The sequence below is a fragment of the Tamandua tetradactyla genome, chromosome 2, assembly GCF_023851605.1.
Source record: "Tamandua tetradactyla isolate mTamTet1 chromosome 2, mTamTet1.pri, whole genome shotgun sequence".
NCBI classification, from domain to species: Eukaryota; Metazoa; Chordata; class Mammalia; order Pilosa; family Myrmecophagidae; genus Tamandua; species Tamandua tetradactyla.
The window spans coordinates 13,003,522-13,031,212 of NC_135328.1; the positions used below are offsets into that span (position 1 = coordinate 13,003,522).

Genomic DNA, 27,691 nt, shown 5'->3' on the forward strand with positions numbered 1-27,691 from the left:
TTAAAATCTGGATGTTACTGAGAATACAGTCTGATACAAATTATGTGAACATACAAGTATCCATGTAAATAATTAGCTATGCCCAAAAGAAAATAATTGAAAGAAAATACATGTCAAGATTAACAATAGTTATGAATAATTTTCATTCTCTTCTTTGAATTTTCCTGTATTCTAATTTTTGTGTAATGAACAAATGTTTACTCCCATGATAGTGTCAAACTTTTGAATAAAAATGTAATTCAGGATGAAAAATGTACTCTTTCCTCCCTGGTGGCTAATGACCTGGACTTTCAGCCATAGGCTGATTAAATATTTCTCTCAAAAAAAAAACAAAAAACAACCTTCTGTATTACCCAAATATTACAGGATCTCAAAAGAATACCAAAAACTCACTTTCAAAATTATGTGTCTCCAAAGAGAAAAATAATTCTGTGGTTCAATGTTAACACTGATGCATTAGTCCTTGGAAACATGCCACATAATCTCCTTGGAAATTGGTCCCACAGATGGCTGAATGGGGCATTATCAGCAATCCTCATATAAGAGGTACTTTGGCATTAGCACACGGAAAGGCTGTAATACTCTGTTCCGCTTTGTTCACAGACGCTCCTTTGTATACTTGTATGCCTCTGAGGCATGATTTCAGAGGAACTTTACATTTGACCAAGATCTGAACAAAATTTTGGAGTTGATTTATTTTATCTCGGATTAAAACAAAATGCATGTACAAAAATTTAGAAATAACTTATCTCAAAGAAAACAAGTATATCATAGAAATCATCAGTTCCTTAAGTGGTTTATATATATGGGAAAATTTGAGGGTGACAAATTTAAGACAAATAATGCTTGAAGAAGATTTTCACATTTGGCTCATGGTAAGTATTATGTTCAAAATGAGAAAGCTTTAGGTTTGATCAAATAAATGAGGGACTTATTAGAAACACATTATGTTCAAAATTAGAAAGTTTTAGTTTCGATCAGATAAATGAGGGATTATTAGAAACATATCCATATTCATAAACACATCATTTAGATATGACCTAAATAATGCCAGGATTTCTGGAAATGGCAACATAGAATTTGTGGAATCAGAATGTACCAGCACTATACATATATTCAAAATATAATTTTTGAAGAAATTTGGTTTTAAATAAACAAAAATATAACATAGTTTCTCAAAATTCATTTAATGTGTGGTCTGTAATATTAATACACCCAGTAAAGAGGTCTAGGATTTAATTTTTCACCTGTCATTGGTATTACATAATATTGAATATAAAATAACTGAAAATGATGTCATAAAACCGTCATTATTTTTTTACGTATTTATCACTGTTGATATTTTTCTCAAAATAATTGTAAATAGGAAAACAGTGTGAAAAACATGCTCTCTTGATTCAAGCAAATTTTGTAGAACCACAGAACCAATATTTTTGGAATCACTTAATGGTTATGACTCTGGATAAGTTATTTAACTTTCTGTGCCCCTTTTCTCATCTAAAAAATAAGAGCACTAGTAATATCTATGATTACATCTGGATAAATGTATTAATAAAGGGAAGCATTTATCAGTCCAGGATCATTCTAATTATTCAATATCTATGATTTTCAATTATACAAAATGCAAATGATGTTTTATGCCTAATTTATGTTTGGCAGTCAAGGTAAGAAATTTTTTACACATAGTGCAAAATACTCTTTATTATAAATTTCTAAGAGTATGAAACTAATTTTTTTAAATGTATATAGACATAACTTTTTGAAGTCGTTAATGCAAGTATCACCTTTGATTTCTCAACAGTTTACACAGGTTGAATGCTATGGGAAGTAGGAATGACACAAATGTACCTGATTTCATCCTCATGGGATTGACAGACTCTGAAGAGATGCAGAGTGTCCTCTTTGTGCTGTTCCTGCTGATCTACCTGGTTACCATGCTGTGGAATGCAGGGATGATACTGATAATTCTCCTGGATCTCCAACTTCACATACCCATGTATTTTTTCCTCAGCCACCTGTCGTTCCTTGACCTCTGCTACTCAACGGTCATCACCCCTAAGACCTTAAAGAACTTACTGACTTCTTCCAGGTATATTTCATTCACAAGCTGCTTCACCCAGATGTATTTTTTTGTCTTCTTGTGTGGAACTGAGTGCTTCCTTCTTTCCTCAATGGCCTATGACCGCTATGTGGCTATCTGCAATCCTCTTCACTACCCGATTGTTATGTCCACAAGACTCTGCCGAGCCCTCATCGCTGGTTCCTACATGATTGGCTTCACTGACTCCTTGGTCAATGTTCTTTGTATGAACAGTTTGCATTTCTGCAAATCCAATGTAATCCATCATTTTTTCTGTGACTTAACCCCAATTTTAGCCCTGTCTTGCACTAACACTCGTGATATTGAAATCATGATATTCATTCTCGCTGGCGCCACTGTAGTGGTGTCTCTTTTCACAATCTCAGTGTCCTACATATACATTCTGTCAACTATCCTAAAAATTAATTCCACTTCAGGAAAGCACAAAGCCTTCTCTACTTGTGCCTCCCACCTCCTAGGAGTCACCATCTTTTATAGCACTATTATTTTTACTTATTTAAAACCAAGTAAGTCTTATTCCTTGGGAAGGGATCAAGTGGCCTCTGTGTTTTATACTATGGTGATCCCCATGCTGAATCCATTCATTTATAGTCTTAGGAACAAGGAAGTAAAAAATGCTCTCATTAGAGTCATGCAGAAGAGAGAGGGTCCCAGGAAGTTGAAATGACAGTGATACTAAACATTTAAATACATCGTTTCTTCCTTTCCTGTTGAGTAATTACTTGATCTTTCTCTAATAATAATAGCATCCTTTAATTAATCAATTTACATTTCTGTTGAGCCATCCTCTAAATAAGTCCACATGATCCAGAATATTTCCAAAAACATATTTAGAGAAGCCATGAAATAGATACCATCTCTACGATCTAAATACGTGTTTTTAAGGGCAACTAATATGAAAAAAAGTAGTATAATCTTTCAAAATTTATCATAGAAATACCCATGAATATTTCAATTTCAGAGGATTTCTATTATGGAGATCAGTTTCAGAACTTATTCCTTTTATTCTACAGAAAAGAAATATAGTGTTGTCTTAAAGAGCGCTGCTTTGGGCTGTACAACTCAGGGCTTATATTCTAGATCTGCCAGGTTCTTGACGGACTTTCCTTTGGTAGGTCACTGCAAGTTTAAGTGTCAGTTTCCTTAACTTTGCAATAATTCCATAGATTTAGAAAGATAATAATTTTAAATCCATAAAATTATTGTAAAGATTAAATCTGAGGATGATGTGAAGAATTGAATGGAGAACTGATAATCTGTGACCATCATCATCAGAATAATTTCTTGCAAAAATTTTATGTATTCTGCTATGAAAATACACACTGGTCTTTCATAACTACATCTGGTTTATTTTATTGATAAACAGATGCTGAAAAAAGGAAACAACACTTCACACGTTTGTTGTTAGAAAAAAGGAAAATATTGTGATAGAATTCGGTTATAGAAAAGAGTATATGTGAGCACTGGAGAAAATGTAGCAAATATTTTAAAATATAAAAGAAAATAGAAATTCCTATCCATTTTTATAGTTTTTTCATGACTTTCTACACTAATATTTCCGTATATGTGTGTTTATATTACATATATGTTCCAAATTTTTCTTTCTCTTTGGCAATTTTCATTTTACACTTAGCTCTTTGTAATTGCTTTTTCATTTACAGTTGGGAGATGAATGTTTTCTTGGTACATGGGTGAGATCAAGACTCATGCCTGAAGTTTTGTAAATTCATCAGGTTAAAAATCTTTTGCATTCGGTAATATCTCTTTTGTGTCTACCTGCTAACCATTCAAAAACCCTACTATTCTATGATGTGTCAACAAAATTCAGTACGACTGAAAAAGTCAGTGCCTTTCTCCTAATTTCAGCAGGTTTGCATTATTATTTTACAATAGATTAAAGGTTTACCTTGCTTTACAATTTTTATACAGAAAATTTGCGAAGGTAAGAATTCATAATGAATCCTAATTTTTTTACATCTTGTAAATTTTGCAAGTAGGTTGCTAAATTTTCCTTTAAAAATTCCTCTATAAAATCTGGGATTGAAGTTTTAAATTGCTTTCAAAGTATATACAAGAAAATGTTTTTGCATTTCCAAGTATTTGATTATAATAAAGTTCAACTTCTGTTTTAGGCATGAATATGTTTAACAGCTTTTCACTGGTTCATCACCGTTCATTAATTTATTCAAATAACTAAAATCTACATTTTTTCTTCATATTCTTAATTTATGTGAAAATTTTAACTTGTCATATTTGACAATATAAATGATTTCATTATGACTTATTTTTTTTAAATCTATGTTGTCCAGTATCCATTTTTTTCACAATTACTCTTTGTGTTGTTTACAATGAAAGATGTCCTTGATAAGCATGTATTTTTAAATAATATATTTTTTAGCTAACATCTCATCTTGTACATGCATTGTGACTATTCTTATAGTTTTCTTCTAAGAATTCTTATATTCTTATAGTGTTCTTATAGTTTACAGTTTCTAGTCTTTTTTATTGAACTATGCTGACATTTCTTTCATTTTTGTACATTTCATTAGTTTTGAAAATGAATCCTATTTGTGTGTGTTGGCAATGATGGTCAACAGATTCTATAATTTTATAAACAATAATAAATTCAAAAAATACTTAATTTTTACTTCAACTAAGAATAGACTGCCCTTCTATTATATATTCTAGTAAACAATTATGTTGCTAGTGAATATGTTTGACATGCCCTTTAAGCAATATAAAATCACTAAGCTATTTCCATTACCCTCATATCTCTGTTTATATCAATGAATACCATATTTTATGTAAATGTGATCTGAAGTTTGTTTATTTTTTACTCAGTCCTCAAAATATGCTTGCTTGCTTATTTATTTATATTAGAGAAGTTGAACATTTAGAGAAAAATCATGCATAAAATGCAGACCTCCATAAATACTGCTGTTGTGAATACTTTGTATTAATATGGTAACATTATTTTAATTATGCTATTAACTAGGGCGCATGGTTTCCACTAGGAGTCAATGTTTGTGTTATGCAGTCCTATTTTTTATAATAATATTTATACAACTTAAAATTCCCCTATTTACCACATTTAACATCATTTTGTTCGTGGTGCTATGTTATAATTCTCTCTGTTGCAAAAGTCCAACTATTTAATAAAGAAGAAAATTAGACTGGAATATGGTAAAACAAAATTTGAATAAGAATTGTTGTTTGCAAATGATTGATTTTATATCGTAATGCTAAAAATAAGTTATATTTATTGAGCACCTACTGAATGCCACACTATATTCAAAGGGTTCAAGGTCTACAATTAACCAGGCTTATCTTCACAAGATAAGTCACAAATACATACTTGCAATATCTAAAATTTAATATCAGGTATGTAAAGCCATCCTCCTTCTTATTCAGGCAAAGTTTTGAGTCATCCTGGAATTTTCTCTATGTCACACACCTCACACCCAGTCCATCAGCATATCATATCAAATCTATGTACAGATTATATTTGCAGTGCAACTCTTTTCCAACACCTTCTCTGCCACCACCCTTGCATGAGAAGCCATCATTGCAATCTCTAAATTATTTACAAAGCCTTCTAGATTGTTTCCCTCTTTTCTGCCTTATTCCCTTTGAGCTTAATCTTAATGTAATTAAGATTAATGAGCTTAATCTTAATCACCAGAGTGATACTGATAAAAAAGTTGGATCCTGTCACTTTAGTTCAAGTAAGCTACAAAATGTCCCATCATACTAAGAGTGTAAAATTGAATATTTTTACAAGAGTCTACATATCCTAACTGCTCTTGCCCCTCTCTGCTCCTATCAACTCATCCTTTATCACTGAATCTGCAACTCTCACCTTGGAACAGACAACACTGGTATCCTCACATTTCCCTGTCCCCATCAGTCCTGAAGCTGCCTGGACTTTTTTCATTTTTTCTTTTTTCTCTGAAATTCCCTTAACCAGATAACTACATGTATGTTGCCTCATACTTTTCTTCGTAAGTTATGCCTTATAACCTATTTAAAATCATACCTTCCCCATCCCTTGTCCTAGCTGACTTTGTTCTCCATAGCAGTTAGCCCATCCAACTTTCTTTTCATTTTGCTTATGCCTTTTTTCTTTGCTTGTTTTCCTCCACAATGGAAGCTCTACGAGCACAGGTTTTTCCTTATTTTGCTCAATGCCATATCCCCAGCACCTAGAATGGTTCCACAATAAATATACTTGCATTGCTGAGTTTTACAGGTGATGAAACTGGGACACAGAAAGGTTAAAGAGCTTCTTGTTCAGGCAACAACTTCAAGGATAGGCTCACCTTTGAACCCAGACGTTCTGACATTAGAGTTCGCATTCTTTGTCACCACCATATTATACGACTGGTTTTCCACAAAAAATACTATTCTTATTACAGAAAAAGTAGATATTTGCTTTATAATATTTAAAAAATTAAATAAAAACAAAAGGGCCATTGTGAAGCACCATAGATATGCTAAGAGAAGATGTTGACTTTGGCAATACCAACTAAATTTTGCCAAATTCATGTATAGTTGCATTTACAGAAAGAAAGAATATGTAAAGGAAGGAAAGATTTATCAGGTGATGTGATTGACCTACAGAGAGAACTGTCTTAAGTAGAGGCTTTCCTCAGGTAAGAAAGCACTTCAGAAGCACTGTGGCTTAACAAAAGAGAAAATACCATCCTTGGATGTAACAGAGCAGTATTTACTGCATAGTGTTTGTGGGTGGCTTTTTTTCCATGGGATAATCACAGACCCAGGTTTCTGGTATGCTGTTGCCCTACTATGTCCCAGGAGATTGTTCTTTTCTGTATGGTTACAGAGGTTTCACACAGCACTCTGTACTTATTTCAGTAAGAAAGAGAAGTATTGTTTTCACACCGTGAAAGGAATTCCCGAATTTTTGTCACATAAAGACTTTTAGGGGACCGTCCGGAGAAGATGGCGGCTTAGTAAGACGCGCGGGTCTTAGTTCCTCCTCCAGAACAGCTATTAGGGGAGTAGAAATGATACAGAACAACTCCCGGAGCCACGACAGAGATCAAGAAGAAAGTGTACCCCATTCTGGAACAGCTGACTGGCTGGGAGAACCCGCTCCGGTGAGATCGCCGAGGGGCACGGGCTTCCCCGGGCCGGGGCAGCAAGCGGCCGGAGACCCTCGCTTCCTCCTTCCCGAACCAGCAGGGAGAATTGGACAGGCAGTCCCCTCAAGTCGCGGTGGCTGGCACCCCCCACACACACGGCTCCCCGGACCAACTGGGAGAATTGGATCGGAGATCCCCAGGCTGCGGAGAACGGTGACCGGGGTCCCTTCCAAACACGTGACTCCCCGGTCCGGCTGGGAACGTGCACTCTCCCGGGCCATGGCGGCTGGTGCCCTCACGCCACGCTTGGCGCCCCGGGCCGGCTAGGAGATTTGGACGGGCGCTCTCCCAGGCTGCGGCGGCCGGTGACCCTCCCCGCATTCAGATCCCTGGGCCAGCTGGCACTCTTCCAAGCCACTTCGGCTGGAGAACCTCCCCCAACGCGAGAGTTTTCCAAAGTTAAAGGACCCACAGCACCTTTTACTGGTGGGACCCACAGACAAACGAGTGCCACGAGCGCCACCTACTGGGAAGGATAAGAAAAACAGAACCCAGAGATTTCACAGAAAAATATTTCAACCTGTTGAGTCCAACACCCAGGGAAATCTGACTAAATGCCCAGACGCCAGCAGAAAATAAGGGATCATGCTCAGAAAATTGAAAATATGGCCCAGTCAAAGGAACAAACCAATAGTTCAAATGAGATACAGGAGCTGAGACAATTAATGCTGAATATATGAACAGAAATGGAAAACCTCTTCAAAAACGAAATTGATAAATTGAGGGAGGACATGAAGAAGACATGGGCTGAACAAAAAGAAGAAATAGAAAAACTGAAAAAAAAATCACAGAACTTATGGAAGTGAAGGATAAAGTAGAAAAGATGGAAAAAACAATGGATACCTACAATGATAGATTTAAAGAGACAGAAGATAGAATTAGTGATTTGGAGGATGGAACATCTGAATTCCAAAATGAAACAGAAATTATAGGGAAAAGAATGGAAAAATTTGAACAGGGGATCAGGGAACTGAAGAACAATATGAAGCGCACAAATATACGTGCTGTGGGTGTCACAGAAGGAGAAGAGAAGGGAAAAGGAGGAGAAAAACTAATGGAAGAAATTATCACTGAAAATTTCCCAAATCTTATGAAAGACCTAAAATTACACATCCAAGAAGTGCAGCGCACACCAAAGAGAATAGAACCAAATAGGCATTCTCCAAGACACTTACTAGTTAGAATGTCAGAGGTCAAAGAGAAAGAGAGGATCTTGAAAGCAACAAGAGAAAAACAATCCATCACATACAAGGGAAACCCAATAAGGCTATGTGTAGATTTCTCAGCAAAAACCATGGAAGCTAGAAGACAGTGGGATGATATATTTAAATTACTAAAAGAGAAAAACTGCCAACCAAGACTTCTATATACAGCAAAATTGTCCTTCAAAATTGAGGGAGAAATTAAAACATTCTCAGACAAAAATTCACTGAGAGAATTTGTGACCAAGAGACCAGCTCTGCAAGAAATACTAAAGGGAGCACTAGAATCAGATACGAAAAGACAGAAGAGAGAGTATGCAGAAGAGTGTAGAAAGAAGGAAAATCAGATATGATGTACATAATACAAAGACAAAATGGTAGAGGAAAATATTATCCAAACAGTAATAACACTAAATGTTAATGGACTGAATTCCCCAATCAAAAGACATAGACTGGCAGAATGGATTAAAAAACAGGATCCTTCTATATGCTATCTACAGGAAACACATCTTAGACGCAAAGATAAACATAGATTGAAAGTGAAAGGTTGGGAAAAGATATTTCATGCAAATAACCAGAAAAGAGCAGGAGTAGCTATACTAATATCCAACAAATTAGAGTTAAAATGTAAAACAGTTAAAAGAAATAAAGAAGGACACTATCTACTAATAAAAGGAACAATTAAACAAGAAGACATAACAATCATAAATATTTATGCACCAAACCAGAATGCTCCAAAATATGTGAGGAATACACTGCAAACACTGAAAAGGGAAATAGATACATATACCATAATAGTTGGAGATTTCAATTCACCACTCTCATCAATGGACAGAACATCTAGACAGAGGATCAATAAAGAAATGGAGAATCTGAATATTACTATAAATGAGCTAGACTTAACAAACATTTATAGGACATTACATCCCACAACAGCAGGATACACCTTTTTCTCAAGTGCTCATGTATCATTCTCAAAGATAGACCATATGCTGGGTCACAAAGCAAGTCTTAACAAATTTAAAAAGATTGAAATCATACACAACATTTTCTCGGATCATAAAGGAATGAAGTTGGAAATCAATAATAGGCAAAGGGCCAGAAAATTCGCAAATACGTGGACCTCAACAACACACTCTTAAACAACGAGTGGGTCAAGGAAGAAATTGCAAGAGAAATTAGTAAATACCTTGAGGTGAATGAAAACAAAAACACAACATATCAAAACTTATGGGACACAGCAAAGGCAGTGCTAAGAGGGAAATTTATTGCCCTAAATGCCTATATCAGAAAAGAGGAAAAGGCAAAAATGCAGGAATTAACTGTCCACTTGGAAGAACTGGAGAAAGAACAGCAAACTAATCCCAAAGCAAGCAAAAGGAAAGAAATTACAAAGATTAGAGCAGAAATAAATGAAATTGAAAACATGAAAACAATAGAGAAAATCAATAAGACCAGAAGTTGGTTCTATGAGAAAATCAATAAGATTGATGGGCCCTTATCAAGATTGACAAAAAGAAGAAGAGAGAGGATGCAAATAAATAAGATCAGAAATGGAAGAGGAGACATAACTACTGATCTCACAGAAATAAAGGAGGTAATAACAGGATACTATGAACAACTTTATGCTAATAAATACAATTTAGATGAAATGGACGGGTTCCTGGAAAGACATGAGCAACCAACATTGACTCAAGAAGAAATAGATGACCTCAACAAACCAATCACAAGTAAAGAAATTGAATCAATCATTCAAAAGCTTCCTAAAAAGAAAAGTCCAGGACCAGACGGCTTCACATGTGAATTCTACCAAACATTCCAGAAAGAATTAGTACCAACTCTCTTCAAACTCTTCAAAAAAATCAAAGTGGAGGGAAAACTACCTAATTCATTCTATGAAGCCAACATCACCCTCATACCAAAACCAGACAAAGATATTACAAAAAAAGAAACTACAGACCAATCTCTCTAATGAATATAGATGCAAAAATCCCCAATAAAATTCTAGCAAATTATATCCAACAACACATTAAAAGAATTATACATCATGACCAAGTAGGATTCATCCCAGGTATGCAAGAATGGTTCAACATAAGAAAATCAATTAATGTAATACACCATATCAACAGATCAAAGCAGAAAAATCACATGATCATCTCAATTGATGCAGAGAAGGCATTCGACAAGATTCAACATCCTTTCCTGTTGAAAACACTTCAAAAGATAGGAATACAAGGGAACTTCCTTAAAATGATAGAGGGAATATATGAAAAACCCACAGCTAATATCATCCTTAATGGGGAAAAATTGAAAATTGTCCCCCTAAGACCAAGAACAAGACAAGGATGTCCACTATCACCACTATTATTCAACATTGTGTTGGAGGTTCTAGCCAGAGCAATTAGACAAGAAAAAGAAATACAAGGCATCAAAATTGGAAAGGAAGAAATAAAACTATCACTGTTTGCAGATGATATGTCAAAAACCCAGAAAAATCCACAACAAAACTACTAGAGCTAATAAATGAGTACAGCAAAGTAGCAGTTTACCAGATCAACATTCAAAAATCTGTAGCATTTCTATACACTGGTAATGAACAAGCTGAGGGGGAAATCAAGAAACGAATCCCATTTACAATTGCAACTAAAAGAATAAAATACCTAGGAATAAATTAAACTAAATAGACAAAAAAACCTATATAAAGAAAACTACAAAAAAACTGTTAAAAGAAATCACAGAAGACCTAAATAGATGGAAGGGCATACCGTGTTCATGGATTGGAAGACTAAATATAGTTAAGATGTCAATCCTACCTAAATTGATTTACAGATTCAATGCAATACCAATCAAAATCCCAACAACTTATTTTTCAGAAATGGAAAAACCAATAAGCAAATTTATCTGGAAGGGCAGGGTGCCCCGAATTGCTAAAAACATCTTGAGGAAAAAAAACGAAGCTGGAGGTCTCGTGCTGCCTGACTTTAAGGCATATTATGAAGCCACAGTGGTCAAAACAGCATGGTATTGGCATAAAGATAGATATATAGACCAATGGAATTGAATAGAGTGCTCAGATATAGACCCTCTCATCTATGGACATTTGATCTTTGATAAGGCAGTCAAGCCAGCTCACCTGGGACAGAGCAGTCTCTTCAATAAATGGTGCCTAGAGAACTGGATATCCATATGCAAAAGAATGAAAGAAGACCCGTATCTCACACCCTATACAAAAGTTAACTCAAAATGGCTCAAAGATCTAAACATTATGTCTAAGACCATAAAACAGTTAGAGGAAAATATAGGGAGATATCTTATGAAACTTACAATTGGAGGCGGTTTTATGGACCTTAAACCCAAAGCAAGAACATTGAACAAAATAAATAAATGGGAGCTCCTCAAAATTAATCACTTTTGTGCATCAAAGAACATCAAGAAAGTAGAAAGACAGCCTACACAATGGGAGACAATATTTGGAAATGACATATCAGATAAAGGTCTAGTATCCAGAACTTATAAAGAGATTGTCCAACTCAACAACAAAAAGACAGTCAACCCAATTACAAAATGGGAAAAAAGACTTGAACAGACACCTCTCAGAAGAGGAAATACAAATGGCCAAAAGGCACATGAAGAGATGCTCAATGTCCCTGGCCATTAGAGAAATGCAAATCAAAACCACAATGAGATATCATCTCACGCCCACCAGAATGGCCATTATCAACAAAACAGAAAATGACAAGTGCTGGAGAGGATGCGGAGAAAGAGGCACACTTATCCACTGTTGGTGGGAATGTCAAATGGTGCAACCACTGTGGAAGGCAGTTTGGCGATTCCTCAAAAAGCTGAATATAGAATTGCCATACAACCCAGCAATACTGTCAGGTATCTGAGAGTATCTACTAGGTATCTACTCAAAGGACTTAAGGGCAAAGACACAAATGGACATTTGCACACCAATGTTTATAGCAGCGTTATTTACAATTGCAAAGAGATGGAAGCAGCCGAAATCTCCATCAACAGATGAGTGGCTAAACAAACTGTGGTGTATACATACGATGGAATATTATGCAGCTTTAAGAAAGAATAAACTTATGAAGCATGTAATAACATGGATGGACCTAGAGAACATTATGCTGAGTGAGTCTAGCCAAAAACTAAAGGACAAATACTGTATGGTCCCACTGATGTGAACCGACATTCGAGAATAAACTTGAAATATGTCATTGGTAACAGAGTCCAGCAGGAGTTAGAAACAGGGTAAGATAATGGGTAATTGGAGCTGAAGGGATACAGACTGTGCAACAGAACTAGATACAAAAACTCAAAAATGGACAGCACAATAATACCTAATTGTAAAATAATCATCTTAAAACACTGAATGAAGCTGCATCTGAGCTATAGGTATTTTTTTTTGTCTGTCTGTTTGTTTGTTTGTCTATTTTTTTCTTTTTCCTTTTTTTATACTATTATTATTATTTTTATTTTTTTCTCTATATTAACATTCTATATCTTTTTCTGTTGTTTTGCTAGTTCTTTTCCTAAATCGATGCAAATGTACTAAGAAATGATGATCATGCATCTATGTGATGATGTTAAGAATTACTGATTGCATATGTAGAATGGAATGATTTCTAAATGTTGAGTTAATTTCTTTTTTTTCTTTAATTAATAAAAAAAGACTTTTATTGGAAAATTCAATTTCATGAATAGATACAGGGCCATTGAGGTTACCTATCTTATTTCTGGTAAGAGTATCTTTAAGGAATTGTACATTTCATCTAAATTACAAAATTTAAATTCATGTGAATTTTAGCATAAAATGATGTTTTTAAAATTTTATAATTGACCTTCAATATTTGTGGGCAACTATAGTGTTTTCCCTTCATTTGTTCCTTACTTGTCAGTTTTGTCTATTATTTTCACAGTGACGACTCTAGCAACCATTTGCCTACGAGTAGTAGATATCCAATTTATCTTTCCCTATCCTTGCACCATTTTTGTTGTACATTTTACTGTTATAGGAGGTTCAAAGTCTCCAATGCAACAATAAATTTTCCCTCAGTCAATTATTTTTAAAACAATTACATTTTTAAAAATCCAATATTTGATATGTTTACCGTCAGTTTTATATTTTTACATTATTATGTTTAGTAGACCCAACTTTTCTTCTGTTATCATACTTGTTCAGCCTGGAAAATTTTGAAGCACCAGTCCACTGGCTATGAATTATTTCTGTGCATGTGTATGTAGGTATGTGTGTGTGTGTGCACTAATTTTCCTGAAAAAGTCTTTATTTTGCTTTTATCTTTGGCATTTCAGTGAGTATTGAATACTTCAAAGACAGTTATAATCTTTTAGCATTTTTAACATCTCTCTTAATTTTGTTCTAGTATGGGTAATTTTTTATTAAATCTGGTGTAATTCTTATGGCTTTCTGTCTATGTGTGAAACATGCTATCCTCTGACTGCCTTTGCAATTGACTAACGGTTTTTGTCTTGTGGCTATGAGACAGAGTCTAGATGTATTTTATTTGTCAAATTGATTTGCTGTTTGTATTTAACCTTTCTGGTGTCCTTTCACATCCACGGAGATTAGATTTGATGTCTGTCCTTATTTTAAGAAAAGTTTTGGCAATTATCTCCTTAAATATTTCTTCTTAATATTCCTATTTAATGATAGAATAGCTCCCTTTCTATTCTTGTTGTAGTACTCCATCTGTATGTGTAATATACTGTTTGAGACTGAACCACAACTCTTGGATGCTTTTTTCCAAACTTTTCTTCTTTTACTGTTTTGTTTGTTTGGTTAATTCTTATTGACTCATTGTCAAGTTCACTGATTCTTTCTTCGTTTTATTGACGTTACAGATGGTACAGTTGATGAAAGTTCTCTCTTTCTTATGTTGTGCATGTTGCCCATATGCATGCTTTGTAATAGTTCTATTTCTAGCCTTTCTTCCTTATAGATTCCATCCCTATAATACAATTCCTCATGTATCCGTGCATGTTGTCAATCCTTTTCTCTGTGTATTTCAACCTCACAATTATCAATGCTGTTTAGACATAGATCACCAGAAACACCTGTGGTTGAACAATGTGATTTTATTTCTCACGGTAGTGTGGAAGAACACATGCAATGGGAAAAGGTGCAGTTTCTATGTAAGAAGGTTTTAGATAGAGCCTATTATAGGATTTAGGCTCTGGTTTGGTAATTAGTGAGAAGGTGTAAGGAAATCAAGGCTGCTTTTTGATTGGATACTGTTAGAAAGCAGAACATTTCCATGACTGAGAATCTCAATAAATTCTGTCTATCATTTGGCAGACTAAAGTAAGAATAAAAGTGTAACTGGTAATTTCAGTGGAGTTCCTCAATTATTAAGAAATTAGAAAGAGGATATTTGGTATTTGTGGGTTGCATATGGACCTTATATGCAGTCATCCTAACCTGCCCCAGTTCTTCTTGTGAACATTTGGTAGAGACATGCAAAGAAAATACTAGAGTGAATGCAAAACCCTTGATTTTAGAGCTCATTGCTTTTCCCGATTTATACTGAAACCCATACTTGGCTTTAACAATTCTACAACATTTTCTACGTTCTTCCAAACTGCTTATACAGTAGCCACATCTTTCTCCCACCCTCTGTCAAAATTGGAACCTTTCTTTGAAGGGCTTGCCTTAGATGTTTCAAACCTTTTAATTCTGATGGGCTCATGAAAGTTATGATTTTTATGATTGTTGGCTTTTTTAAATTGTCAGATTTTAGGTAACTTTCTTTGCATATTTCCTATTACATAGTGTTTGCATGTTTGTTTGTCAAGATTTACAATTATTACATGCATATGTATATGCATGTATATATATGTATATATCTTATTACTGCTGAAGCTTCAAATATCTGCCTTCTGGATAACTCCACACTTGCCGGTACAGGGGTTCTACCATTGCACCTGAGAATGTAATGGAACCTCAAAATCATTGTAGAATCACTCAGTCCATTTACTTTTACTATTCTCTTTTCTTTTCTGTATTAGTTGGCTAATGCTGCTGGAAAGCAACATACCAGAAAAGAAATGGAATTTATAAAGGGAATTCAGTAAATTACAAATTTACCGTTTCTAGGGACACAAACATGTCCTAATTAAGGAATCCAGAGAAAGATAACTTGTCTCAAAGAAAGATGATCTGGGAAGGCACATAGCTGGCATCTGCTTGTCCTTGTTCCCAGTTTCATTGTTTTCAGCTTCCGATGCCAATTGTTTCATAAGTATCTGTAGGCATTCATTTAGCTGTTCTGGGACAGAACTCTGGTTTTTATTTTAGAGCTTAGCATCTACCAGAGTTGGAGATCTCTTCACTTCAGGTTCAGGCTATTTCTGTAAGTTCCTGTTTAACACCGGTGCTATTTGTTTCGATTTCTAAACATCTACATTAGCTCTGAGCTTTCTCCAAAATGTTTCCTCTTTTAAAGGACTCCAGTAAATTAAGCAAGACCCACCTTGAATGGATGGAGTTACAGCTCCATCTAACCAAAAGGCTACACCCACAATTGAGAGCATCACATTTCCATGGAGATAATCTAATCAAGTGGTTTCTACCCTACAATATTGACTCAAGATAAAAAGAAATGGCTGCCCCACAATACTGGATCAGAATTGAAACATGGCTTTTCTGGGGTACATAATAGCTTAGAACTGGCACACTCTCCCTCCACCTCAATTTGGTTTGCTAAAGCAGATGAAATGTGATATACTAGAATGGACTGATTTTTGCAAGGGGGATTTATTAACTTATGCTTTACAGTTCTGAGGACTTGAAAATGTCCAAATCAAAGCACCAACAGGATAATAACATCTCACTGAAGACCAGCTTCTGGTGATCCTCAACTCCTCGGTACCATGGCCAGACACATGGCAATATCTGCTGGCCTCACCCTTCTCTCCCAGGTTTGGTTCCTTCCTGCTTGTCGCTACAGTGACATCCTCTCTGAGTTTTTGTGAGTGTCCTTGTCTCTCAGTTGCTCTGGGGCTTTTTTCTGTGTCTTCTCACTGTCTTTTATCCTTTTATAAAGGATTCTAGAGGATAAAGATATTCCCTGAATGAGGTATGTCACATTTCAACTTAAGATCCTACTCACCAAAAGATTCTACTTAGAGTGTGTCCACACCCACAGGAATGGATTAGCCTTAAGAGCATGATCATTTCTGGCATACATACAGTTTCAAACCATCACAGCTACATAAAAATTGATTTTATTATCACCAATTAATGTAAGATTCACAAGATCTATCTACTTGGTTATAGAGAGAAGAAGTGAGGATTTGGCCATTAAATTAAATGCAAAATGCTTTCTCAACTTAGTGTTCATTTTTATTTTCTTCTTTCAGGTATCTTTAAATACAATAAAAGACAGTAAAATAGTGAAATAAGTTGTACAAACATTGTGCGACAAATTACAACAACACATCTGCTGTGTCGATGAAATAGCTGACACTGCCAAAACTGAATAGTGACTCTCCACCACATTTTCCTTTTAGTGCTTCAAAAATGCCCATTCATCAGTTGATGCACATTTCTAGAAAGAAGTTAGTTAAGCAGCACAAGTCAATGCAAATTTCATGAAATTGTACACTTTACAAAAGTCTAATTTAACATAGACAAAATGAATTATAAATGCTTAATAATAAAATCAGAATTCTGATGAAAACTCCTGACAAAAAATTATTTAAGTACATGTGTATAACTAAAATAAGCACTATGTGCCTAAAGAAAAATAATTGGAAGGAAATACAGTTAAAGATCAACAACATACCTAAACAAATTTCAATTTCCTCTTTGAATTTGGTTGTATTCTATTTTTTGTTCAAAGAATGATGTTTGCTGCAAAGATAGTGTCAAAATTTAAATATAAAAATGTTTCATTGGGAAAAATGTGCTATTCCAACCTTGGTAGAATGGATTAATTGAGCATATGTCTAGAAATACCTTATCCTTTATTTAGTCATAAATTAAGGCATCAGAAAGAATACCAAAATATGATGCTCAACATTATGGGTTTTGATGGGGAAGGCAACTCTTTTACAAACCTAACAGGCATGCATTAGCCTTGAACTATTTTATCATTACAGTCATGCCAAGCAACATGCCTTAGAAAATAGTCTCAGAGCTGAAAAAATACTGCACTATCAGCAATATTCAATATAAGAGGTGCTGTTGGCATTATCAGTAAGAAAGGTATGGGATGCTCTGCTCTGCTTATGTACACAGTAGCTCCCTGGTATACTTGTGACACATAATTTCCAGGTGAACCTTCTATATGACCAAGGACTAGAACAAAATGTTTAGGTTGATATGTTTTACCACAGAACAAATTAGAAACACATGTTCAAAAAATTAAACATAAGATATCTTAAAGGATTATAAATATCATATCACAGAAATATCAGGCTTATTAAATAGTTTAATATTTTATTTGTAGGGAAACTTGACAATGACATATTTCTAGACAGAAAATGCTGGAAGATGTTTAGCTCATGTTAATTATTATTCTTAGAGTTAGAGATTTTATTTTATTTTAAAAAGGGAGGGATATTATTTTAAAAATATGCACATAAGCAGGCATATCATGGAGACCTTACCTATGTAATTCCAGAATTTGTAGAAATATAGAATTCATAGAATTAGAGTCATCAAGTATGTCCATGTGAAACCATTATGTACCCCAGAAAAGCCATGTTTTAATCCTGATTCCATCTTGTGGGGTCAGGTGTTTCTTTTAATCCTGATTCAATACTGTAGGGTGGAAACTTTTGATTAGATTATCTCCATAGAGATATGATGTGTCCAATTGTGGATATGATCTTTCTATTAGATGGAGGTGTGACACCACCTGTTTCAGGTGGGTCTTGATTAGTTTCCTGGAGTCCTTTAAAAAAGGAAGCATTTTGGAGAGATCTTAGAGCAGACACATATGCAGATGCTTGGAGAACGGCCAGCACAGAGCTGATAGAGACATGGATATTTGAAGATACTTGAAGTACTGACAGGTAGAGCCCAGCGGACATCACCATGTGCCTTCCCATGACATGCTAAGCAAGTCAGAACCCAGAGTTGTGTCCCAGAGGAACTAAGTTAAGGCCCACAGATGCTTGCAGGGCAAATTACTGGCATCAGAAGCCGGAAGCAATGGAACCAGGAACAAAGTTGAGCAGATGCCAGCCACATGCCTTTCCAACTGACAGAGGTGTTCCAGATGGCATCAGCCTTTATTGACAGAAGGTACCCTCTTTTTGGTGCCTTAATTTGAACATTTTTATAGCCTTATAACTGTAAGCTTGTAATTTATTAAATCCCCTTTATAAAGGTCATTCCATTTGTGGTATATTGCATTCCAGCAGTTTTAACAAATTAGTGCATCAAGCAACATACATATATTGAAAATATATTTTTAAAGAAATATGATTTTATATAATTACTTAAATGACACATCTTCTGAAAATTAATAGTGAAGTGTGTTCTATAATATGAATACTCCCCAGTAAACTAGGCTGAGGTTTTAATTTCTAATCTGTCATTTATATTAAGCAACATTGGGAGTCACAACCTTTTATAGCACTATAAATTTTACTTATTTAAAACCAATTCCTATTCCTTGGGAAAAGATCAAATGGCCTTTGTTTTATAGTATTGTGGTACGCAAACTGAAGCCACTCATTTATTGTCTTAGGAACAAAGAAGGAAAAATGTTCTCTTTAGAGTCATGCAGAAGTGAGAGGGCTCCAGGTAATTGAAATGACAGTGACACTGAACATACAAGAATATCTTGCCAGGGTGCAGATTAATGGGCAGTGGACATTGGTCTTTCTGGGTGTTACAAGTTTGGAAGGGAAATGATTGGAGAATTGGTGGCTAAAGGATCTGGGAGAGAAGTATGTGGATAGAATTTTCTGAATGGGTGAAAACATGAAGATATTAATTTCTCATATTAATGCTGATAGGGTGGGGTCTTTAGCACAGAAGGATTGTATGATGAAGAAAATAAGGTGACTAGTTCTGTGAATAGCAGCCAGCCTCTTTTTCTTGCCCAATGGTGCATGAATGAAGAGAATATGTTAGTAGGGGTGGAGGTCTTGCATGGGCTCAGCAACATGGATATCCACTCACCAAGGCTGACTTGGCTACAGCCATTTGTGACTGCCAAATCTGCTAGTAGCAGAAACCAACACTCAGTCTCAGATATGTTCATTCCGCAGTGTGATAACCATAGTAGTTGGTGGCAGGTTCATCACATTGGACCCTTTTTATCATAGAGGGGACAATATTTTGTTTTTGCTGGAAAAGATACTAACTCCACATACTTACTTTCCTCCTCTGCACACAGGTTTCTGCTAAAACTACCATCTGTGGGACAATGGAATGCCTTAGTCATCATCATAGTATTCCACAACTATTACTTCTGCAAATGAAATGTGGCCAGTGGGCCCCTGCTCATGAGATTCATTATTCTTACTGTGCTTTCTATGATTCTGAAACAGCTAGGTTAATAGAACCATGGAATCGCTTTTGGAACACTCAAGCACCATGCAGCAGGTGTCAATGCCTTGCAGGCCTGAGAAATATTCTACATGGTGTTTTTTGTGCTCTATATCACTGTGAACTTTATGGTGCTGTTTCTCCTATAACCAGGATTCAGAGGTCCAGGAATCACAAGGTGGAAATGGGAGTGTCACAAATCACTATTACCCATGTGATATATTAGCAATATTTCTTTTACCTGCAAATTTAAGCACCACTGGCCTCGAGTTCTCCAAACAGAGGAAAGCTTCCACTGAGAAACACAATGATTGCATTGAACGAGAACGTAGCACTGCCAGATAGTCTCTTCATGCCTCTCAGTCAATAGCTACAAAGAGAGTTACTGTATTGGTTGTATGACTTATCCTGCTTATCAAAGGAAATTGGACTGTTACTGGGGCTAAAGAAGAGTACACCTAGAATATAGGAGAGCACTACTCTGGATGTCATTTTTTCTTCATTTAGTCCTGTTTCTGTCCCCTTTCTTCAAGCCTGACAATGTGTCTGCTCAAAGTTCTCCAAACATTGTCAGTTTTGCATGAGGTTTCAGTGGGTCCAAGCCATCAGACAAAAGGTTTTTCCATTGTCCCTTCCTAGACAAATACATTTCCAGACTTAACTAGAACACAGCATAATTTAGTTTTCTGCAATGATTCCAATATTTTGCTCCCTTGTATTGATACGGTTTATAGGATTATTTTCTGTTTATGAAGTCATTTACACTTACATGTTCTTATCTATATGTGTATTTTCTTTAATAAAAATCTAAAAGGGATGGTTCAGTGGTAGAATGCTCACCTTCCATTGGGAGACCAGGTTCAATTTCCAGACTATGCACCTAAAAAAAAATGTTTAAAGAAAAAAAAATTCATATTGTTGCACCTTTTAAAATAAGTTCTATAAATCTTGTTACTTAATGTTCTTTGAATTAGTCTTACCATTGTGCTGATTTTCCTCACAATGAAAAGGTGAATACCTTTTTGCCATGTGATCATTTTATATGTGTATGAATTTAGTTTTTAACATTTTGAAAATTGCAGTTTCACATTTTAATCCTGTTGACTTGTCTCAAAATATCTTTCTCATTTCAAATTGCTTTTCCTTCAGATATTTCCTTTCACTTTTTCGTTTCTTGACTGTGCTTTTTATGGTGACTAGTTATTCTTGCATTTTTCTAAATTATTCTAGATTTTTGTCTGCTTGTTTTTTGGGGTACATGGGTCAGGGAATGGAGATTTGCTTATTTTATTTCTAGTGTATTTCTGAATTCTGTGACTCATGTTTTCATATCTTCCTTATGTCTATCCATCTAATTTCTGATATATGTGATATTCTTGAAGTTGTAGCCCCCTTTTTAAATTTTTCTTTTACATTATTATAAGATATTTTATTATTTGTATATTTGCTTTATATAATTTCATGCTCTTACATTTTCAAATTTTTGGAATACTATTTTATTCTATTTACACTTTCGCATTTTAAATAAAATGATATGGAGTTTAATTGTAATTTTTTAATTCCCCCGTATTTAAATGTGATCTATTTTGTGATTTCAGGAGGTACAGACATAACTTAAGGATGGGTTAAAGTTTCTCTTCCAGTTTCCTGCTCAGAAGATCAGTATCAATTTTTTTGTGATGGTCTAAAATGTTTTCTTTCTCTCTTTTTTCTTTTTTTTTTTTTACACGGGCAGGCGCCCGAAATCCAACCCAGGTCCTCTGGCATGGCAGGTGAGCATTCTTGCCTGTTGAGCCACCGTGGCCTGCCCCTAAAATGTTTTCTTGTGTAGAGGTGTTACTCTTGAAGATATGCCCATTTGATGTAAGATAACCATTTCAAAGAAACAGTAGAAGTAATCTATGCATAAGGGATCATTAAAAATTTAGAGGGCAAGAAGCCTTCAACTCTCCAGTTATATTTTAATATAATGAGGAAAATATTCAATTATTCTTTCAAGCTTGTTTTTCTATGTGTTTCATAGACCCTAAATGGAGCTCTTTCATTAGTAGTCTATTTCTCTTGTTTTCATAGTTTAAAAAATATCCACATACCAAAACAATCATAATTTGTTTTCTTTAATTATTTGGGGAAGGGGTGGTTGCAGAATAAAGCCAATGGATAATAAGACACAGTATATGGTTGTGAAGAGCTCATGCCCATTTAGGGAGACCTGGAATTGGATCTTAGCTCTGGCATGAATCATGCCAGAGAATGTCTATATGATGACATATAGAGAGTGTCTATAATGATGAAATAAAACAATATGCATCAAATTCCATTCCACAGCCAAGGCTCAATAAATGAAAACATTTAAATTTTTTTCCTCATTAAACCATGAAGACAAATAAAAGAGTCTATTAATGAAAGAGACCACCATTTAGGGTCTGTGAAACATATAGAAATTTGAAATGGCCCCTAGATTACTTCACTAGCAAAATATGCTTGAAAGAATAATTATTTCCCTCATTATATTAAAATGTTACTGAATAGTCATACTTTTGCAAAATTTGTTGTTTCAAAGTTGATTCCTAGATGGGGGGAGTTTTCTGCTTTCTGTTTAAAGTCATATATAAGAAAGTTTCCAAGCTCTATGGAAACAACCTAATCAAAATGCCCCACCCAAACAATAGATCTGTCCCCACAGAATTGGATTAGGGTAAAAGAACATGGCTTTTCTGGGGTACATGACAGTTTCAAACCAGCACAAGCAGATTGGAGAATATTGAAGAAATTATCAATAAATCTGAAGCCATACCATAAAGGGTTTTCAATAAACTGTGGACCTAAGGTTCAAACAACAATAAACTGTTTACGTAAACAAGAACAGAGCCTATGCTGTGACTGAAATTTTATAAAATTTGGGCAAAAACATCCACATACAGATCTAGGAAGTTCGGAACATTGAAAATAACATAAATGTTATATGCAAACACCAATCCACAGAAGCGCATCATAATCTAGCCACAGGAAACAGAATATACAAAGAAATGCTTCAAAGCAGCCAGGATGGGGCTGTGAGAATTCATCAGTTACCAAGATGGGGAGGGAGGGGGTATTTTGGGGGGTTTGAGAAACGCGGAATGTATCAATCATGATCGACTTTAAAAAGGGAAACAAATAAATTAGAATAAAAAATGGAAAATAATTCTATATCTAGTGAAAATATTCGTGAAATTCAAGTGAGATACAAAGACATTTAAGATAAATGAAAGCTCAGAACATTTGTTGCCAAAAGTCCTGTGATACAAGAAAAGCTAACAGAAGGTCTCACCGTAAAGAAAATGATATCAGAGGAAAAATTAATTCCACCATAAGAAATAAAGAGTGTAATGCATGAGGAATATGAGGAATTTGTAAAAGACAACTGTACAACAAAAAAATAGCATTTTTTTTCAGGATTACGAGACATAAAAATAAAATTTATGGAAACAATGACTGAAATAACAAGGAACAAATGAAATTAGAAATTTTCAAAGTTTTTGCATTTCTTATGAAGAGGTATAATAAAATTTGCTTCTTTTTTATTAGAAAAATTGTAGATTTACACAAAAATCATGCAGAAGATTAAGAGACCCCTTACACCCAGTCAAAATCACGGTCTTCTCTATTGTTCACCTTTTGTGTCAGTGTGATGCTTTTGTTATAATTGTTAAAAGAATATTCTTATAAATAGACTGTTAATTGCTCTACATAGATTACATTATATTAGGTTCCCTGTGGTGGTGTACAGTTCTATAGCTTTTTTTAAAATTTTTATTCTGTAACGTGTATGCAACCTCAAATTTTACATTTTAACCACTTATAAATGAAGAATTCAGTGGTGTTAATATTCATCTTTTTAAGTACCATCTATACTCATCCATTGGCAAAACTCTTCCATCACCCTAAACAAAAACCCTGTAATGATTATGCGTTAACTTTGCATTCCCTACCCCCAATCCTGACCCTGGAAGCCTGTATTCTAGTTTCTGACTCTGAATTTGCATATTCTAATTATTTATTATAAGTGAGATCATACAATATTTGTCCTTTTGGGTCTTGATGACTTCACTCAAAATGATATCTTCAACTTGTTGAATGCTATTGCATGTAAGAGAACTTAATTGCTTTTTATGACAGAATAATATCCCTTTTTTGTATATACCATCCTTTGCTTTTCATTCATTGATCATGGACATCTAGGTTGGTTCTATCTTGTAGCAATCATGAATAATGCCACTATGAACATTGTTGCACAAATATGCCTTCGAGTTCCTGATTTCAATTCTTTAGGGTATAGATCTAGAAGTGTGGTCGCAGGCTATATGGTAATTCTAGGCTGCTTCAGTTTGTTAAAGCTGCTGAAATGCAATATTCCAGAAATGGATTGACTTTTATCAAGGGGATTTATTAGTTTACAAATTCGAAGTTCTAAGGCCATGAAAATATCCAAATTAAGGGATCAACAAGATGACACATGGACTCCAAAGAAAGGTTGCTGGCATCTGGAACACCTGTCTGCCGGGAAGGCACAAGCTGTCATCTGCTGGTCCTTGCTCCCAGTTCCTTGCTTCCAGCTTCTGATTCTAGTGGTTTTTTTCTCTGTGTCCTGTGGGTCTTAGCAGCACTGGGACATTTCCCTTCTAAGCTTCCGATGATCCTCTCTTAGCTTTTTTGTGGAAAACTCTGGATTGCTTGTTATAGCTTAGCACCTTCCAGGGCATTTTCTATGTCCAAACATCTGTGCTTTCTCCAAAATATCTTCCTCTTTAAAGACTCCAATAGGTGGATTAAGACCCACCTTTAATGGGCAGTGCCACATTTCCATGGAAATAACCTCATCAAAAGGCCCCACCCCCCAAGATTGGATTAAAGGAACATGGCTTTTCTGGGTTACATAACAGTTTCAAAACAGCACATATACCAAACCTTCTGAGGAACCTCCAAACTGTTTTCCATAATAGCTGCACCAGCATGAGTTTACATTCCACCTACAGTGAACGAGTGTTCCCATTTCCCAACATCATCTCCAATACTTTTTTTTTTTTTTTTTGCATGAGCAGGCATCAGAAATTGAACCCGGGTCTCCAGCATGGCAGGTGAGAACTTTGCCTGTTGAGCCACCATGGCCCACCCTCCAATAATTTTTACATTCTGGATTTTCATAGTAGGCATTCTATTGGGCATGAGATATTATTCCATTACTCTTTTAATTAAGATTTCCTTACTGGTTTTGATGTTGTGCATTATTCATATGTTTATTGACCATTTAGAGATTTTCTTTAGAGAAAAACCTATTCAAGTTTTTACCATTTTTAATTAGGTTGTTGTCTTTTTGTTGTCAAGATGTAGGTATACTCTGGATAATAAACCCTTATCTCATAATAATTTCCAAATATTTTCTACCATTCTGTAGTTGTTCTTTTTTTACATTTTCATGATAAAATACTTTGATGCGCAAACTCTTTTAATTTTGATGAATTCCCATTACTCTGTTCTTTCTCTTTTATTTTTACCTTTTTGTTCAAATGTTAAGGAAGCTTTGTTCATTTGCAAGCAGCTAGAATGTGATATACCAGAACTGGAATAAATTTTAAAAGGGGGAATTTAATAAATTACAAGTTTATAATCCTAAGGAAGTGAAAGTGTTCAAATTAAGGCACCAATATGAGGTTACCTTCACTCAGGAAAGGCCAATAGGTCAGGAACACCTCTGTCACCTGGGAAGGCACATGGTTGTCATCTGCTGGTCCTTTACTCCTGGGCTTCATTGCTTTCAGCCTCTGTTCCAATGGAGTTTCCTCACTTTACTTCTCCAGGAGTGGCCTTCATCTCTTGGATACCCTTGGATCTTTCCAGATTCTGGCTCACTTAATATCTCATGGTGACATTTGCTGGGATCCAAGCATCTACAAACATCCATGTCTCTGTTCTCTAGAGCAACTTTTCTCCAAACATCTACATTTGCGCTCTCTATCAGTTCTGAAGCTTCTGTTATTTCTGTCATTTCTGATTCTCTCCAAAATGTTTCATCTTTTAAAGGATTTCAGTAAGCTAATCAAGACTCATGTGGAAGGGGGGGAATCACATCTCCCTGTAATCAAAGGATTATACCCACAACTGTGTGTCATATCTCTGTGGAGATAATTTAATCAAAATTTTCCAACCCACAGTATTGAATCAGGATTAAAAGAAACAGCTGCCCTCACAAAATTGAATCAGGGTTAAAACATGGCTTTTCTGGGATACATATTTTCAAACTGGTACAGAAGTGTTGTTTAACAGAAGGTCCCTCAGAAGTTTCCCTATGTGTCCCTCTAAGAGTTTGTCTTAGTTTCCTGGCTAATAAAGCAAATAACATGGAATGCCTTTACTTAAACAATGGGAATTTGTTGGGTCATAGGTTTGAGGTTGGCAGAAGTCTAAAATTAAAAATCAGAAAGTCTGTTATTTTTCCCCAAAGTCTGTGCTGTTTTATGTTTGGGTGTCAGTGATCCTTTATCCTTGGCTTATTTGCAATGTGAAAATGTATATGTCAATGTCATTCTGCTTTCTACTCCAGGTCTCATAGATTTCAAGCTTCCTCCATGATTTCTTTCTATGTCTAAATTTCGCTTTGCTTATAAAGGATTGGAGTAATTGGATTGCAACACAAACTTACTCGGTTGGCCATGCCTTAACTAAAGACGACATCTTCAAAAGTCTTACAATGGACACATTTGTAGCAATAAATTAAGGTTAACAATATGCTTTAAGGGGCACATAATTAAAACCTCAACAGATTTTATAGTTTTGATTCTTATATTTTGGTATTTGATCCATTTTTTAACTAATTTTTATATACGGTGAGTCATAGGAATCTACTTTCATTCTTTGGGATATAGCTTCAAATTTTTCAAATACCATAAGTTGAAGAGACTTCTTTCCCCATTAAGTGAATTTGGCCCCCTTTTCAAAATTCCATTGTCCATTGACATGAAGGTTTATTTCTGAACTCCCATTTCAATTCTATTTTTCTCTATGTATGCCCTGTGCTGGTGTCATGATGTTTTGATTACTATAGCCTTGTAATAAATTTTAAAATTTGAAAGTGTTAATGCTTCAACATCCTTCTGATTTTCAAGATGGTTTTGGCTAGTTCAGCCTTTACCCTTCCATATATAATTTTTATTGTCTTTTCCATTCCTGTTAAGATGCCATTTGGATGCACTGAATATTAAAACACTTTGGATGGAATTGATACCTTAAGAATATTTATTTTTCAAATCCAAGAATATGGAATATCTTTCCTATTTAGTTAGGATTTTTTTGAGTACTTTAAGTGATATTTTGCAGTTTTCTGTAAATAAGCCCTTAACAGACTTGGCTAAATTAAATCCTAGTCATTTTATTTTCTTAAATTACTCTAGTATATGGAATTTTATTCTTGATTTCATCTTAAAATTGTTCATTACTAATGTATACATACATCACAGAGTTTTTGTGTTGATAGTCTATTCTCCACTTTCCTGAATTACTCAGTAGCTCTCAGCTTTGTTGGGTTTTTCAGAATTTTCCATATATATAGGACCATGGATTCTGCAAAAAAAAAGATAGCTTTACTTCTTATTTTCCAATTTGGATGTCTTTTATTTATTTTTCTTGTCTAATTACTCTGGCTAGATCTGCCACT

General features: G+C 35.0%; 1 protein-coding gene across 1 annotated transcript; it reads left to right on the forward strand.

Moving 5' to 3' along the window:
* Positions 1–1,820: 1,820 nt before the first annotated feature.
* Positions 1,821–2,768, forward strand: LOC143659092 (olfactory receptor 8H1-like). Its single transcript, XM_077131680.1, has one exon. The coding sequence runs from the start codon at positions 1,821–1,823 to the stop codon at positions 2,766–2,768; it is 948 nt and encodes a 315-aa protein (XP_076987795.1).
* Positions 2,769–27,691: the final 24,923 nt, after the last annotated feature.

Coding starts and splice junctions, on each gene's coding strand:
- LOC143659092 (XM_077131680.1), top strand. CDS start 1,821: ATGGGAAGTAGGAATGACACAAATGTACCTGATTTCATCCTCATGGGA.